This window comes from Molothrus aeneus, chromosome 15 (genome assembly GCF_037042795.1).
Source record: "Molothrus aeneus isolate 106 chromosome 15, BPBGC_Maene_1.0, whole genome shotgun sequence".
Classification (NCBI taxonomy): Eukaryota; Metazoa; Chordata; class Aves; order Passeriformes; family Icteridae; genus Molothrus; species Molothrus aeneus.
The window spans coordinates 15,606,959-15,624,713 of NC_089660.1; the positions used below are offsets into that span (position 1 = coordinate 15,606,959).

General features: G+C 49.5%; 1 protein-coding gene across 2 annotated transcripts in view; it reads right to left on the bottom strand.

Annotated features, from left to right (window-relative positions):
- Positions 1-1,964: 1,964 nt before the first annotated feature.
- NRG2 (neuregulin 2) overlaps positions 1,965-17,755 on the bottom strand; it is a 160,108-nt gene continuing 144,317 nt past the window's right edge. The window contains exons 6-11 of one of the 2 annotated variants that reach the window (XM_066559918.1): positions 16,232-16,255; positions 11,795-11,897; positions 10,781-10,904; positions 9,386-9,513; positions 6,314-6,538; positions 1,965-4,337 (exon numbers count right to left, since the gene is read on the bottom strand). In XM_066559918.1, coding sequence (XP_066416015.1) covers positions 3,680-4,337; positions 6,314-6,538; positions 9,386-9,513; positions 10,781-10,904; positions 11,795-11,897; positions 16,232-16,255 — 1,262 coding nt within the window. In that variant the 3' untranslated portion in view covers positions 1,965-3,679. The remainder of the gene's footprint in view (positions 4,338-6,313; positions 6,539-9,385; positions 9,514-10,780; positions 10,905-11,794; positions 11,898-16,231; positions 16,256-17,755) is intronic. The other variant, XM_066559919.1, reaches the window with a different exon arrangement.

The window sequence follows — 17,755 nt, forward strand, 5'->3', positions numbered from 1 at the left end:
ATGCTGCTGTGCCAGCCTTGGGGGGGCTTCTCCACGAGTGGAGCTCACAGTTCCTGAGGAGAGCCAGGCAGGGAGATGGGACTGCTTTGGGAAGACAAAGGCACCCAATCTCTCTCTTCCATGTGTCTGGTTTCCCCAGGGATCAGCCTTGATGATCATCCACACGTGTCCCTTCCAAGGGGTGGGGTGTTCTCTGCCCATTCCTGTCCATCTCACCTTGCTCTGGGAGCCACTGGAGGAGCTGAGATGGATCAAAGGCAATGGGGAGCTGGGGCATGTCCCAGGAGGAACAGGAGAGTGGAAAGCTGCCCTGCTGCCTTCGTCCAGTGAGGCTTGGGGCTGCACAGAAGTGGGACATGATGTGTCCAAAGGCAAATGTCACCCAAATCAGGACTTTTATCACCCAAATCACCACCTTTATCCCAGGTCTAACACCTCCTTTGCACATTGCTCTTGGGTGGGCAGGAGGGCAGGGTCCTTCAGCCTTTAACCTTCTGGGAAACCAGTGCTGAGATGCCTTCATTCAGGGTGGAGTGCTGAGCCCTCTGGTCTGTCTGGAGGTCCCACAGGACATGCAATGAATGTTTGGGGTGGCCTGTGACACAGCTGGGTCAGCTCCAGGGCAATGGGCATCCTGGGGGGGTTGGAGCAGGAGAAGCCCAGGCTGTGGGTGTGCTTAGCCTGGCCTCCAGCATGGGCAGCACTGTGAGGGCTGGGCAGTTCTCTCACAGCTCTGGGCATTCATAGAATCATAGAATGATTTGGGTTGGAAGGGACACTAAAAATCATCAAGTTCCAACCAGATCAGTTCATTCCAACCTCTCCATTTCAATAGGATTGACTCACTGTAACAGATCCCTCTCCTGTTGAGGTCAGCTGGGGCTTTTGGATACCTGTTCATGTCACTGAGCCGGAACAGGGGAGTGAGTTCTGAGCTGGGTGGGGCCATGGGCGCCACCTCAGGGACTGTGCTCCTGTGACCACACCACAATGTCAGTGAGTCCCTACATGGGGTGGCCAGAGACACAGATTTCCTGTGGAGGAGCTGAACAAGGGCCCTGTTCTGTGGGTGGGTCAGCACTGCAGGGCAGCACAGCACTGCCAGGGTTGGACCCAACACATCTCCACTCCACTGAAGCCACTAAATAGTGCCAGGCCACAGCACATGCCAAGCATCCTGACCTCTCCTGGCACGTCTGGAAACTTCCATGGTTCAAGTGAAGGGGGATCTCCTAGGAATGGCACCCCCAGAGATGTGTGGGTATCAGTCACTCACCTCAGTGAGCCTCCACTCCTGAGCTCTGCAGGGAAGGTCAAATGTCCATGCCAGGCAGAAAAACACCCAGCTATGGGTCTTTATGGGCATAAAGATCTTTACTGAACCAGAGCATCTGTCATATGAGGAAGGGATGAGGGAGCTGGAACTGTCCACCCTGGAGAGGAGAAGGCTCAGGGGGACCTCATCCATGTGTATAAATATCAAATGGATGGCAGTGAAAAAGCGGGAGTTGGACTCTTCTCAGCAGTGCTCAGGACAGGAGGCAATGGGCCTAAAATAGTAAATGAGGCAAAGGGCCCAAATTAAAAATTAGCAAATCCAGTTTGTGTGGGAAATGGATTTGTAAAGAGTTTTCAGGGTTTGATAGAAGGCCTACACAGTATGAATCTGTATGCAAACTTTGAGAGAAGAAACGCCAATTTGAATACAAGAAGACAAATTTTTGCTTTGGGAGGGACAAAACACTGGCAGAGGTTACCCAAAGAAGTTGTGGTACTGCCATCCCTGAAGATACTCAAACCCTGACTGGACACAGGCCTGGGCAGCTGATTCTGGGTGAGCTGGTGGAGCAGGAAATGTGGAAAAAATCTCTTCCAGCCTCAACCAGTCTGTGATTCTGTGTATGGTGCCTGTCACAGCTCCCTATTTGCCCCGCAAAGGGCCTGAGATTAATGCAGCCCACAGCTTGTTATTTCTTATTTTATTTATAATATAAAAAATGTTCAAGTGTTAAACAGTCAAGAGTTCTGACATTCAGACAATCCAGAGCAAACTTTGACAATCATCTTATGACAAATTAGCAGAGTTTTCTATCTGACCCCATCGCGGGTGAGGAATAGAGGGTTTAGTTACTTTATTGCTAAAAGTTAAATGAAATAATACACTGTCAATTGTTGTATTATCTTCTCAGTCACAGCTTCACCATGCATCCAATCTACAGTATCTGAAATGCAAAGGACATGCAGAAGTAAAAATATAAAAAGAAAAAAGTCAGGCTACAATGTAAACAGGTTTGCTGCAGAGAACTGAGGAGAGGGGGGCACTTCCACGGGGGATGCTGTGCCGCCTGGACACGCAGGACTGTCTCTTTGCGCCACAGAGCCGATGGCCAGAGCTGCTCCGGGTCTGGGGACGCGCCGTCCATCACCGATGGCAGGAGGTGACGGCACCAACTGTCCTTACAACACACGTGGCCCGGCCGTATGGAGGATCCGCTTGCTGGGCCCCCCAGCAGGGCCCTGCCCGGCCACGGCAGCGGAGCCCAGAGCGCTCGGGGCCCTGCTGGGCACATGGCCTGGCGCCGTGTCCAGGGTGACATGCGGCTGTCTGCACCGCAGAACCACCCTGTGGGTGTCCCCCAGCACCCCGGCCAAGGGTGTCACCCAGGACACCACAGCTCCAGCCATGGCTGCACTGCTCAGCCGAGGGACGCCGCGGCCAGCACAGCGCCGGGGCGGCCACGGGCACCGCGGCTGAACGGGGCTGGCCCAGCCACCCAGATTCAAGGGGACATGACAGGTGTGATCCACCACGGGCACAGGGCTGTCTGCCTGGCTTCACGACAAACCTGTGCCAACCCCACTCCAGACCCATTGGTGAGATGGCCAAAGGTTGAGAGCTATATTGTAAGGGCTGCTGCTGCTGCGCGATTTCATTTTCTCTTCCTACCTGTGTGGCAAAAGAAACGTTATTTCTGCATTTCAGCACAGTGCTGTTGGGTTTCTTTTTCTCCTGATTTAAGCGAAAATACAAGTAGTTTACAGGGCAAGACAGATCCTCATTAGACATGATAATGGAAATGCTCCCACTCATGTCCTTAATGTGTGTTTAAACAATACTTCAAAGAATAAGATCATTAATAGCAGGGTACGGGGCAAAGTGGCAAGGCTGTTTTCTTCCAACAGAAGAGCGCCCTTGTGACAGGTTGTCTCCCAAACAAAAATCTATGACCTTAAAAATGCTACTGAAACAGAATCCTCGGCATGAATCCCAGCACTAGCATACAGCAAAAGGCACCACGATAGTTTTGTTTTCTATTTTTAAGTAGTCAAAAATTGGCCCACTTTTTTTTAACTTTATTGTTTGTTTTCTTTTCTTCTTCTTTTTTTTTTTTTTTTTTTTACTTTTTTTTCTCGGAAGCTGTAAATCAAGACATTACATATAAATAGAGATTCCCTATAAAAAAGTCATTGTCGTTAGCTATTATAAGACAACTTTGCTAAAATGAAAATAAAACATTTTTATTTGTTATATTTTTTGTTTTTCCCTCTTTTATATAAAATAAAAATATTTATTTTTTTGTTTGTTTTTTTTTGTTCTGTTTTGTCTCGTTCTGCGGTTTGCGTGGTTTTGTCTCGCCCTTGGCCTGCTCCACGTGGGTCGCCCGTGCGCGGAAGGTGCCTAGAGAGGGTCGGGATCCGCTTTGGGCGCCACGTGCGCCAGGCTGCCGCGGCCGCCGTCGCCGTGCGCGCTGTGCCCGCGGCACGAGTAGTGAGTCCGGCTGTCACCCGGCCGGTGCAGCGGCGGCGACTCCGCGTGCGCCGCCTCATTGTTCTGAGTGCTTAGGAACGGCGTGCTCTCGGCCACCAGCTCCTCGTCAGACTCGCTGTAAGAGGCGCTGCTCAAGGAGAACGAGTCCCGCACGGCTCTGGCTCTGTGAGGGATGTGCCCATTCAGTTTGGATTTTTTCCACCGCCTGTTGCTGCTGGCTGTTTTCTTTGGCTGCTCTAGCGCTGTGACGTACTCCTGCGTCGTCTCGTACTCGTCGTCCTCCGTGATGCGGAAGGGGCTGGAGGGCAGGCTCCCCATGCTGTCGTTTAGGTAGGTCTTCCTTTGGTAGTAGCTGTCGTACCTCTGCGTGTCCTGGAAGGGGAGCTGGTACCGCCGCAGGAGGGGCTGCTGCTCCTCCACGCGGAAGCTGATGGGGGCCGCCGGCGGCAGGGACACGGCGTGCGCCGAGTTGGGGGACGTGATCTCGAAGGTGGGCACCTGCGTGGTCATCGAGTAGTGGAAGTCAACGGGAGACAGGCGTGCTGGTGTGGTCAGGGCCGACACGTACCTGGAAAAGCAACGCCTCTGTTTGGACAACGAACAACCCAAAAAGCACCAGCTGAGCCCACCCTTTGCTGGGCTAGCCTAGAACACCTGGCCCAGGGACCCAGGAGGCCTCCTGCAAGACCAGAATGTGACAAAGAAGTCAGAAGAAGGTGGGAGTCCCAAAAGCTAACGTAATCCACGCATGTGAATTACCAGCTGCTGCGTGCCGTCTCTAACCGTCGTGGGAGACAAACACATGGGGCAGCACCTGTAAGAACTGTGTCTGGGTGGGCTGTGGGGGTCCACTGAGGCTAGCTATGGACCCCAGCCCACACAGTCTTACACAGACCTAAGCAAAAGACTGGAAGCGCTCTTCCCCACGTGGAAACCTACGTGGTTTTTCCAAGGTGGGCAAGAGGACATGTACTCAGGGCAGGAGACTTTTATATCCAGGGGGAATGGGGGATGGAGGAGGAGGAGGAGGAGGAGGAGGAGGACCACAACCAATGGGATATAAGTGGGGAGGGGCAGGGGGAAGGACTGACCAGGGAAGAGACCACCAGGGAGTATTGGGGGAAGAACAAACCATGTGATGTAACATAAACTATTCAGAGCAATATAAAGACTACTCTGTGCAAATCTCTAATAACCCAGTGCAAAACAACAACTAAATAAACTATTTAGTGCAATACAACAGCCTCCAGTGAACCTGCTCGTGGAAGTTCTCCTGGGGAATCAGCTGGAGGGACCTTGCACTGCTGAGCCAGGGGAGGGTGAGCTGCTGGCTTCAATGGGCAGCATGTGCTGAGCATCCCCCAAACTGCTTCTCCCAAGGGACTCGGTGCACAATTCCCACTCTGCATCGCTGCAAACCCTGCAGCATCTCCCAGCAGGCTGAGTCATGGCTTCACTGCCTCTCATCTGCCTGACAGCTGCTTTCTGTTCCCTCTGGAGCTGCCAGGCTTGTCTCTGAGGAAGGTCCCTGGAATTCCCTCTTCCTGCTCAGGCCACGGATGGGGAAACCCTGGGCATTGCTTTCTCTGACTTAGCAAAAATCTTATGTCTCTAAAAGCCATCTACCAGTTTCATCTAGTGAAAACATCAGTGTGGTCACTCAGGTCTGGTCTAGCCCCTTTCTCTAGCCCTTTTTTCAGCACCACCTCTTTCTAAGGAGCAGATCTTATTTCCTCTTGATATTCCCAGTGGTATCTCTGCCCACTTCCACCAGTCCAGGCTCTCTCACTCACTCACCCAGGCCTTTTTACTCATGTGTTTTGTGATGTTTGAGATCTCCATAGGAGCTGGGTCAGTCTACCTGAATAGACAGGGACAGGAATGAGAGCAGGAGATGCTGCCTTTCTCCTCTGCCCCATGGATAAGTTCCACTTCCTTGGAGGGCAACTGCCCAAGAGGGGCCATGTGGCCACCAGGAGTCACTCATGGCCACCTACAAAGGGCTGGAACAAAGGTGGAGATGTGCTTCTGCTCCATGAGGAACCAGACTGGGAAGAGGACAGCTGCTACTGCTGCTGTTGGTGTCTCAGCTCTGCAGCTGTGTTCCTTGAAGGCTGGAACCTACCAAGTCCTGTCCCAAGGCTGTGCCCATGTGCAGCACCCTCTCACCTGGCCACCCAGGACAGTGCTGAGGACAGACACCTTTTCCCCAAGCACTTGAGGGCCAGACCCTGCTTGGCAGCCCACCAAGCTGCCCAGGGTGTTTTCTCAGCCAGTTTTTCTCTACAGTTGCTGACTGCAGCCAGGCATATTCCACACCCATCATCCCTATGCTCCAAACCTACATTGCCACCAGGGTGCAGAGCTGGCTGCTGCCCGACCAGAGGAAACTGGGCCTCTTCTGGTAGGACCAGAGCTGGAGTTCCCCAGTTCTACCATGGCACCGCCACTCTAGGGCTGGCAAAGGCAAATGTTTTTGGGCTTGGCACAGAGGCATGGCTTGCCTCTGCCGTGCTGTGGGGGCAGCAAGCAGTGGGCTCTGACCTCTCGCTGTGGGGCGAGTCGCGCAGGGAGTCCACGGAGTCGCGGTACTGCGTCGTGGGCCGCCGCTGCTCCTCCATGCAGAAGGTGGCCCCGCGCCGCGCCCGCGCCTCCACGCACGCGGGGCTGTTGCATTTGCTGGTTCCCACCGAGGACAGCATTATCCCAGACTGGGAATCTGAAGTCAGGCTCTCAGTTCGCTCCAAGCTCCAGGTGTGGCTTTCATGTCTGTGGAGCAAAGCCCATGTGGACAGTGAGCAAGGAACCCCCACCCAGCTCTTCTCCAAGGACGCAGGCACTGCTCACGCTCAGCTCTGCACCTCTGCACTGCTGTCCCCTGTCACAGACATCTTTTATGAAAAATCCTTTCCTTGGGATTTTTTCTCCTGAGAAGCTGAGAAGCCTCGAGAACAAAATGCAACCAATGGTTATCTGCTGCTGTGGAATGCAACAGGGGCATCTGTGATTAGTCTCATGTAGTTATTTCTAATTAACGGCCAATCACAGTCAGCTGGCTCAGACTCTCTGAGAGACACAAGCTTTTGTTATCATTCCTTTCTATCCCTTTCTTTTCAAGCCCTCTGATGAAATCCTTTCTTCTATTCTTTTAGTATAGTTTTATTATAATATATATCATAAAATATTAAATCAGCCTTCTAAAACATAGAGTCAGATTCTTGTCTCTTCCCTCTTCCTGGGACTCCTGTGAACACCACCACAGTCCCCCTTCTCTCTCTCTCTCTCATTAGGACACATCTGGCCAGGGAAGCCCAGATTCCCAACCCTACCTTTGATTTGCCATTCTTTTCTCCTTCTTGGAGATGCCATTAGAGGACAAAGGAAGTAAACCAGTGCAATAGCAGGTATTTATCCCACCACAGAGGAATACATGCCTGGGAGCAGGATGGGACAGCCTCTGGAGGGAGGCCAGGACAATTCTGCTTCGTGCTTGCAAAGTGTTCTGGGTGTGGAATAATAACATATTGGCTATGCCAAGGCAAGTAGGCCAAGGTCCTTCAAATGTGCCACCTGCACTGCCAAGTGACAGCTCCTTTGGAATTGCTACCAGAGAGGAGCCAGGAGAAGCCACTCAAAATGAGCAGAGTAACGTCTACCAAAGATTTTGGCAGGAAAACACTGTCAAGGTGCTAGACAAAGACCATGATGTGCTGAAAACACTTTCAAGGTGCTAGACAAAGACCATGGTGTGCTGAGCAGCTGCAGCCCTGCCAGCCCCAGCCTGGGTGCAAAGAGAACATCCCACGAGGACTCACTGGGGATGCACAGGGCCACCTGCACACTGGGGCCATGCCACGGCCACCATGCTGACCCCCACCACAGCAGAAACACACGATCCATGAGAGCAACCTCTCTGAACTCCTAAGCTGCAGATGGAGCTGCGTGGGTGGAGGATTTTGGGTGGGGGTTTACAGAGGAGAGCAGCCCTCATTAAGATTTCCCAAGAACTTGTTAATTATTGATGGCTCCAGGCACATGCTCATTTATAACTTCAAACAGCGTCCTCATTAGAGGCACTGATGGAGTAAAATGGAGCCTGATTATGCCAGTAGTTTGCCTCTGGCATGACTTCAAGAAGCACCTGCTTGCTGCACTTGACTCAGGAAAATGAGGTGGCAGGTAGCCAGGACCAGAGGCTACCCAAGGTAGGTTCCTCCCTACAGCTGTCATGAGCTAATGCTGCCCTCCAGACACACCTCTGTGTCTTCAGAAGGTGCCCAGGGATGGCCCAGGCCTTCTAAGTGAGCTTGGAAGGCCAACAAGGTGCAGCTCTGCAGGCACAGGAGCCTCTGTGCATCAAGCTTGTACACACCTAGCCAGGGCTGGGCTGAGGAGTATGAATGCAAAAAATCCTAGAGAACATACTGTCTGACTCATGAGGAGTGGATTTCCCTGGAAAAAGAATCATTCCCAGCCCATCAAGTCATTCCTGGCTCCCTCTCTGCTTGCTGGAGGTAAAGCCAGAGGAATCTGGGGAGGAATTCACCTGAAAATCCAAGTTCAGCATCTGAAGTTGATCTTGCCCCTTGTAACTGAGAGTACTTGCTCAATCCTGAGGAATGCCTGGGCCCTAAGGAAACCTGTCTGGAGCCATCTGTGAGCTTCAGCTGAAAGAATTCCTGCATTCCCAGATGAATGGAGACAACCCCATCAGGCTAATGAAGGACATGAGCCAGTCACCTATCAAAGGCAAGAGATCTCCAAGGAAAACCCCTGTCACCCACTGGAAGAAGCACAAGAGCTGTCTAAGAGGAGGAACTGGAACATCCAAACTCAAAACAGCACAGGAGTTTCTTTAGAACATTTGAAAGAAAGACTTTTTTGGACATCACAAAAAGAGGGAAGGCCATCTGCAATTTAAATGTTCTAAGAAACCTTGAGAAGATTCAGGTTCCAAGCCATGGTGTTCTTCCCCCAGTGGTTATTTTGAAATGAAAACAAAAAATATGTCTCATCCTTTGTCAAAAAGCACTATTGGTACTTTCCTGCTAAACCAAGTTTTCCAAAAAGCTTCAGAATGACTTCCAGTGAAAGAGGAGCCACCACCTGAGGTGGAGGCTGATAAATTGCACAGGAGCATTTTCTTTCGGGTCAAAACCTGTGACTTCCAAGTCAGACCTTGACTCTGAGGAAGCAATCAAAACATTTAGTGATATTTTGTGTAGTTTGTCTCCCACAAGGCAAATACATTCTAAATATAAAACACATAACCCTGTTTGCTTAATGAAGTATTTCAGACACAACCTGCAAAACCTTTCCTCCTGTTTGGGTCTGTGCAAAGCATGGATGCACAGGCTCATTTCCTCCTGTTTTCCAGCTATGTCAGTGCTGCAGGATCCTGCTGGCACCCTCCTGCAGGTCAAGGAACACACTTTTCCACACCTCTCACTAACCAGCTGTGCTTGCAGAGTCCTGCAGTGTCAACATGGCCTGTATGCCACTACAGAGACAGACATCAAGTGAAAACAGAAAGGGAGGCGAAAGGAAAATCTTAGAATCTCACAGCATCCTACAGCAAATAGCAGGAAAAGGTCCATAGAAAATGGAGTACATCACCTCTGGCTGGAGGTTGGAGTGGCTGTGGAGCAGTGATGGGACGGGGAGCAGGAGTGACTTCCCGAGAAGGTTGTCTCTGTTTCCCTTCGGATCACGTGCTCAGTGGCAGAAACATTCTTAGAAATATACTGCAAAATAAGAATCACACAGATCAGCCACCATTCATCAGTCTGTGAATGCTGCCAAAGAAAAATTTAGCTGGCCTGATTATTTCTGGTGAAATCAGGTGAGGACTGAGTGAACCCAGAAGCTCTGCACCCACAGGAAGGGACAAGGAGGGTGTAGCCTTTTTTCTGCCCCTTCACTTTGAACACTTGGAAAGGGCTGTGGCACAGGGATTGCAGAAGGGTTTGGAGAGCCAAGGGATTCCCCAAAGGACAGTGGTGCCATGTGTAGCTACTGAGCAGAGACACATCTCTGCCCACAGCTGGTTACAACCAACCGAGTACCAGCAAAAAGAGAACAACGCGAAATCTGTCAGAGATGTGACTCCTACAGAAACTCCAGATGTGATCCAAGTATTTATGCTGAGATATTCCTTCATCTGACAACCAGCCCTGCTCCTCACAGGGGCACTAAGCTCTCTGAGAGAGTCAGTACTGTGGGGCCAGGGGCTGTGGTTCTTAGAATTCCCTTTCCCCTTCCTTCATGGTTGGGATCCAACCTAGCTAAATGTTAATTATCCTAAGGCTGACCCAACAGAGCTTGCAGCTGATTCATTGGATTCATTTCTAACTACTTCTTGTTTGGCTCTGCCTCCCCTTCCCTTTTTCTGACCCCTTTCAAGGCCTTGGTCCAGCAAGGCACTTCAGCCCATTGATGGCCCTTGAGTTCGCGGGGTTTGATGGGAATCTTGTACAACCAAAGTCACAAGAGTTGCTGAACTGCCCTCTGGATCATGTCCTAGAGAGATTTAGATTGTTCTCATTGGTGTGACAGTGGCATTCCACCAGGACAGAACCCCTGGCATGGGCAGGTGGGCTGATGGACAGCTGACCACATCACCATGATGTGTTTCACCACAGAGACTCCAGCCACAGCCATGCTGATCCCATTTGTCATCCCACCAAGTGGGACTTGACAGGATAGAGTAATAAACAGGAAACATTGGGAACATCTCTCCTAGTGGGAATCAGGGTCACACTTGATTAATCAAAACAAGCCTATCCCAAATGCCTGAATCTCATCCTGTACTTCAAAGCAAAATCATATTCCCCTTCAGATGTTGGTTTTGGAAATGTTTCTATGCAGAATCTTTCCTTTTGCTCAAGTTTGTTTGGGCTTTGCTCCTCACACACAAGCACACAGGTGTGTAAGGATACACATCCACGTCAAACCCCTGGCAGAAAACATCCCCTCAGGAGCATGCAGGGAGATGGAGGCAAAGGCTCTTACATCAGCCATTTGGATTTCCTCAGGATCCAAACGTGGATGGCTTGGCCCGTTCGCAAGGCTCCGGTTTTGATGAGCAGGACACATGTTCTGCCGCAAGTGGTTATGCATTTGTTTTCTTTGTTTCCTTTAGAACAGAAAAAATCTATTAGGAGCCCTTCTCTCATGGGGCTCTGTTCCCCCAGGGATGAAAGAGAAGGCAAGTCTTCAACAGTGAATGTTCCAATGGTATTTGCAGAAAGTTGCAAACAACACGAAACAAGGCATTCAACACTTAACACCTCCTACTGCTTTTCCAAACAAAAGGTCAACTTTTCTTCTCATGGACAATTTGGGAAGCTGGGTCCAGAGTCCCCTTTCCAAGGCAAGGCCCAGCACAATGTAGCAGAGCCTGCTGGCAGTAGAGGAGAAAAGTGGGGAGAAGGAGAAGGGGAAGTGAGTCCTGGCTCAGCCTTGGTGACAAAGCACTTGACCCGTCCTGCATGAAGGACAAAGTGGCAAAGCCTGCCCAGGGTGAGGCATCTGCTCCACAAGACCCAATGACTGCAGGGGCACTCTGAACTGAGGTGCAGGCTGAGTAGGGAGAAAAGTGCAGTCCAGGCAGGGAAGGCCGACCATAAAAGAGGTTCCCAAGTCTCCTGTTCCATTAGGATTGCTCTGGAAGTCCCTGCAATGTACATAGCTGAGCCCACAGCTCCTGCACAACAGCCCAGTGTGCTTCTGCTGGCAGAAGCTGAGCTGCTGGCTTGGGGGCCAGCTTTTCCCTGTAACACAGCATCACCTGGCTGGGCAAAATGGTGTTCCAGGGGACAAGCAAATGGTGCCAGGAAAACATCCTATTCAGACACAGTCTGGTAGGAAGCTTCCCCGGCCTCCTGCATGAGACCTTCCTGGGAGTACCACAGCACATCATCTCCTAAAATTAGCATTTGGGTGAAAAGCATGGACATGTGGAACATGAACACTGGCACTCACTAACCTGTAGGCAGTTCTTGCCTGTGAGCCCCCCATACTCACTTGGTTTTACAGTAAGCTACCACACAGACGATGCCCACCACAAGCAAGGCAACACAGATTCCCGTGATGGTTAAAACCCTCTTCTGGTAGAGCTCCTCTGCTTCTGCAAATGGAGAGAAAGGAACCAGTTACTGATGGGCTCCAGCACCTGGGCTGCTTCTGGCTGCAGGGGAACCAGCACTGCATGGGGGTGAGACAGAGGACAGGGCTCGGGCAGATCTCCTACCAATCCCCTGCCTGCCTAATGGCTGCCCCAGCCCTGAGCCCAGCTGGCCCAACCTTCCTCACCCCTCCAAAGACCCTTTTTGTCTCCCTGTGCCTTTGCCCTCTCTCATTTGGTAGCTCACCCCTTCTGCACTCACACTTCTCACCTTCCCTTCCTTTCCCACAGTGGCCAATCTCACAAAGCCCCACGACTCTCCTCTCCCTTCCAGCAGATCCCCCCTCTCTGGTGCCTTGACCAGCTGGCCCTGGAGCATGCCCCCTGCCCAGGAGCACACACAGGAGCCCTGTGATCCCTGACCCCAGGCTCAGGATGCCTCTGCCTCCAGCAGCTGCATGCCCTGGAGCAACAGGCCCCAAAGCATGCAGGTGCTGAAAGGGACATCCTGGAACAGTCAAAAAGCAGCATGAGGATGGAAAAGTGATAGTGTGTCAGGCAAAGAAAAGGGAGTGGAGTGATTAAAATAGAGGAACCAGTCATGGATTCTCAATGGAACCCTAGGAGGAGATTGATACCATTGCAGCAGGCAGCTCAGAGGCACACACAAAATGTAAGCAGCTTGCTGCTGCCCCTCAAACACCACCAAGTATCACAGGCTGCCTGTCAAACCAGAAGAGACAGCCACAAAACCCAGACCAGGCTGGAAGGGAGTGATTCATTCCCATCCACCAAAGCTCCCAGGAGATGCTCAGATCTTGTTTGTCCTGCACCCAGGCAGCAACAGCATGGCCAGGGCACCTCCTCCTTCATGGCTACACCAGAGCAGATGTGACATCCAGCAACCCCTGCCAAGAGCAGCAGAGGCAATTTGGGTTCTCCAGCTGGATGACTGAGAGAAGGATTCAGTGCAGAGCTGCCATGAGGGTTTCAGCTCAGCAGCTATGAACAAAGTCCTCATGTCCCACCACTATCTGGTAATGTTAAACTTATTGGGGTTTGTGCCTTTAATATTCATTGGGGTTTTTTTTCTTTCCCATTTAGATTAGCAATAAAAGTCATGCCATGGTTGATGTGCTCAGTGTGCTTCCCCACACCACTCAAAATACCTTGAACAGACAAAATACCTTGAACAGACCATGTTCCACCCCCTGTGCCACCAAACACTCAAATACAAAACCAGAAGAGAAACAGGTCTGGTCCCAGAAATCCCTGGGACTAGATTTTAGCAAAAAAAAGTGAGTGGGAATGAAATATTCCAGACAACTGGATATTTAGAACAATTTCAGCTTGCCATTCTAGGCTGAAAAAACCATTTTCGGAGAAAACAAAATTGGTGCTAGGAAAAATGGTTCCCTCTTTTTAACTCTCAAAATGGAAATGGACAAAGGTTTGGTGGACAAGGACTGGCAAAAAAAAACAACCCTGGCATGAAGATGCAAAATGTAATAAACAAAGTTTTCCTGAGGGGCTTTTTTCCCCTACAAGGAACCAGGTGGAGCTGGAATGGGGGAAGAGCCCACCCTGGGGTGAAACTCCTCCTTCAAGGACATGTTTCTTTGGTATGGGTGCTTTACCCAGCATCAGCAACCATGGCAGACACAATTTCTTGCTCTTGCACATCCTTGGGACCTGGATTACAGTTGTACAGCTCCCTCCTTCACACAGGAGTTTCAGAGATTTTATACAAATTAGGAAAAACATTTGGGATCACATCCTGGTTATGGATGGCACTGGGCAAGAATTTTTGCTACTTCTCAGCAAAAACTACTTTAACCAATAAAAAAAATAAAAAAGGCTAGGAGAGTGGTCAGTTTTCAGCAAAAATCCTCCGATATCAATGTTTTTTGCTACAAAGACTTTTGTCCCTAAGCAGAAATCATTCCCTTTGAATCATGGAGGAGGAAGAAAGAGCAAAGACATTAAAACTGTGGGGGTGGGGGAGTTTGTTTGTTTTTATTTCGTTGTTTGGGGGTTTTTGTTTGTTTATTTGGCTGGGGTTTTTTACCTATAACAGGACAAAATTCTTTGGCCAAGGCTCAAATCCCAGCCTTGGTTCTGGTGGTCATGTCAGCATGGGACCCTGACTCTGGCATGTCTGACTGCCCTGAACCTTCACCTGAATTGCAGGGGAATGTTTCAGCTCATCAGAAATGCAGATTTGGCCTCTCTGTCTCGAGCTGACAGCTCTGCTACACGAAGCAGTGAAGTGTGAGGCTGTGCATCACTGCTGCAAACTAAAAATTGAATGATCTGCTGATAGTAATTTAGCTTGGCTCCCAACATCTCATTAAAGCTGATGCTCAATAACAGTATCTTCACATTGTGTGACCAGAGAAATGGTACTGAGAAATTTCTCCCTCTTCAACAGAAGGGGGGAGTGGCCCAAGCAACGCCTCAGATGAGGCTGAGCAAAGCTTTATATGTTTTTAATTTTTTGAATAGCTCATTTGCAGAACATAATCCTCCAATATTTAGGCACTTTTCAAATAGCACACAGGCAAAATTGAAAGAAAACCCTCCAGTTTTAATCAGAGACAGGACAAATGGAAGGACCATTTCCACTAATCACTTGGGGCAAAACCACCTCAACAGCAACAGAAAGGAAATGAGAGAGTGCACGCTGCAGGTTTGTATTTGAGCAGGTAAGATCCCAGAGCAGGTCCATTCGTGTCTCTGTGCTCTACAAACACATCTTCAGCAGCAGCACCATCACTTGAACAGCAGCAGACACTGAGAACAAACCATGTGGGGCCACACAATGCCAACAGAGCCACGGGGCAGCCATGGTGTCACAGCAGGGCATGGCAGTGACAGACAAATGGCAGAGGAGAGACGCTGCAGACGGGATGGGTGTGCTTCTGTGGTGACATGGAGAATGGATGGGGAACAGGACAAAAGGTCAACAAAAAAGGGATGTCAAAAATCCTCAATTTGAAGGTTTGTCCAAGTGTATTAGCATTAGCAGCACCACTTTCTCTGAAGCTCCCTGACTATAAAATTCCCACCTTTTCTGCTCCAGGGGGATGCACACCAGTCCTGGGGGATCAGGCCTGCCAAAACTAGAGGAGATACATTTCTCCAGCCTCAGTTAGTCAATGTCTCTCCACCTCAGGGACCTCACAAGGCAATTTAGGATCCACAACTGGAAGACTGGTGTCCTCATACCTCTAGCAAAGGGAATTGAAGCATCTTTGTGTGAAGATCTGCTCTGGTTGACACTGCCAGGCCAATGCTTTTAGGTTAAGTGAACAATCATAGAATCATCACAGAATCCTTGAATGGTTTGGGTTGGAAGGGACCTTAAAACTCATCTTGTTCCAATCCCCTTGCAGCATCCCAGGCTGCCCAACCCCTCTGCTCCCTCCTGACCAGCCGTCCCTGCTCTTGGCTTGCACTCTCCAGGGAAAACTTGCCTCAAGGATTTGATTTCCCAAGTGCTTATTCAAGGGATAACTTGATATATATCTAAAGGCAGACTGAGGAGAATGGAAAGAAAAGAATATGATTATGAGTAACTGGGCAGGAGCAGGTAAATGCCCAAAGGGCATATTTTTAAAAGCATTTAACTCACTACAGTGTTTTCCCAAGCTTGCCACTGGGGTGCTCAGCATTACACCCTCCACTCTCATGGGCAGTTACTGACTTCCCTGGGATACTTTTCTAGACTAACTTGTCTCTTGTCATCTTTCTTGGCCCAATTTTATCCTGCTCAAGAACCAAAAGGAGCTGCTAAATTTTGAGATGAGGAATGGCAAAGCTCATCCTGACCCTTTGCAGGATCTGGTGGAGGTTAGTGTGACTGGGATGGCAACTTCTATAACAGCCCTGATATTTCTAGAACTTCTCTTCCCATTCCTGGAATTCCTGCCTGTCCCCAAGCAGTGCCTGCTGGCAACTTTTTGGATGGACACAAGACCCCAGCTTTTCAGTTAAATACACAAAAGCATGTTGAATGGAGATGTATGGCAATTGTAACATCCCAGTCATGCCACACACACCACGCTGCTGCTTGGAACAAAGAAAAAAGTGCTGCTAAAAATACACCTGCAATTCCATAGGTTTGCATTTAGAATTTGTGATTTGCTTTGTTTTGGTTTTGGTTGTTGTTTTGATTGGTTTTTGGTTGTTTTTTTTTTTTTTCAATCCAAACATCTATCTTCGTGCCAGGGAAGAGAACAGAACAGCTGATTTTTTAATCATCCCATTAAAGCCATAAATATAATGTTGGAAGCTCTTAATGGCTTCTGATTAATAAATGAATGGTTGTTCCATACCCTTTAATTCAAATCCAAGATGCTCTGCCAATGCAGAAAGAAGACAAGGAAGAGAAAGAGAAAAAGAAAAACAGGTCTGTCAGAGAACTCTAAAATACAAACACACACACTGTGCAGTTACAGCAGGTTAGCTTTGGTAGGCTCAGCAGCACTCACACAGAGACACTGTATGCTTCAGAGCATTTCAAACCCCCACCACAACTCACATGTTATGCAAAGAAAGACCCAAACAAATTGCAGTGGAAGTTAATTATGAATTCTTTCAGTTAATTATGAATTCTTTCGAGATGAGCCATGTTTGTTAGTACCTGATATGGAATTCACTGTTTAGGCAGGGGAAAAAAAAAAAAAAAAAGAAAAAAAATAGGAAAGGTACACTTGTTCTGAAACAACTCCTGACAGGTCAAAACACATAGAGACTGCATGAGCCTGGTGAAAACCATTCATTCCCTTTCCTCAGGGCAGATCTGCCCTGGCTGGTCCCCCACGCCTGGAGTGCCCGGGGCTGTGCTGCAGAGAGGAGCTGGGCACGGGGCTGGGAGGGTCCTGCAGGGGCCTGGGGCTGGCCAGGACTGTGCTGTGCCCCCCTGACCCCAGCCCAGGACACAGCAGCCCTGGCAGCACAAGCCCCCCGTGCCCCTGCCCTGCCAGCCACGGGCGCTGCGAGGTGCCCGGGCAAGGCAACGCATCCAAAAGTGCAAATGGCACTGAAAGCTCCCCTCAAGCCTTCCAAACTGCACTCCTGCCGTGGCTCTGCATTGTTTTAGTGTGCTGCACAAAGCCCAGATCGGAGCATGTGCTTTCAGATTCATATTCAGCACAAGTAAGATTGCAGCTCACCTTGCAGAGACAGTGCTAAGCACAGGAGTCTGCCCAATGAACCAACAGTGCAAAACAGGTATCCTGAATTTTAGTCATTTCCCATTTTCCTCAATTGCTGTCATTTTCCAGACAGCACCTAAAGAACAGCTTTTCTTACATAAACATGAAAGTTCTCCATACTTACCACCACACACAAAAGTGAACTCTGCTGCTCCCAATCACCATACACACAAGATTATTTGCAGCTTGGAGATGTCCAGATTTATTTACTATATTTTCCATAGGAACTGCTTTTTGCTGCACAGAAATATTGGCTTTCTTTTGCAGGGCTGTTCAAAATTTAGGTGGGGGGCAGGGGTGGGGGGAAATTAGCACTAATTGTTACAGGACATGTAAACACGTTTTCTAAAGCAGGTTCTTCTCTTCAAACCAATGCTGATGTTTGGGGAGGCTTTTGTAGAAGGAAGTTGGGGTTCTTTAAGGTTTTGTATAATTTAAAGGGCACAAAACCTGGCTGCTCTCTGCTTCACATCTAACATTTGTGTAAAAGAGCATCTCACAGTCATTTTGTGCACTTTTGTACATTTTGTGGCAGTGACATGGACATAATGTGGTGGGCAGCAGAGAACTGGACAGAATATATTCATCCTAAACCACCTGGCTACCACACCCAGCCCTGACCTGTTCCTAAGCCTTCCTACC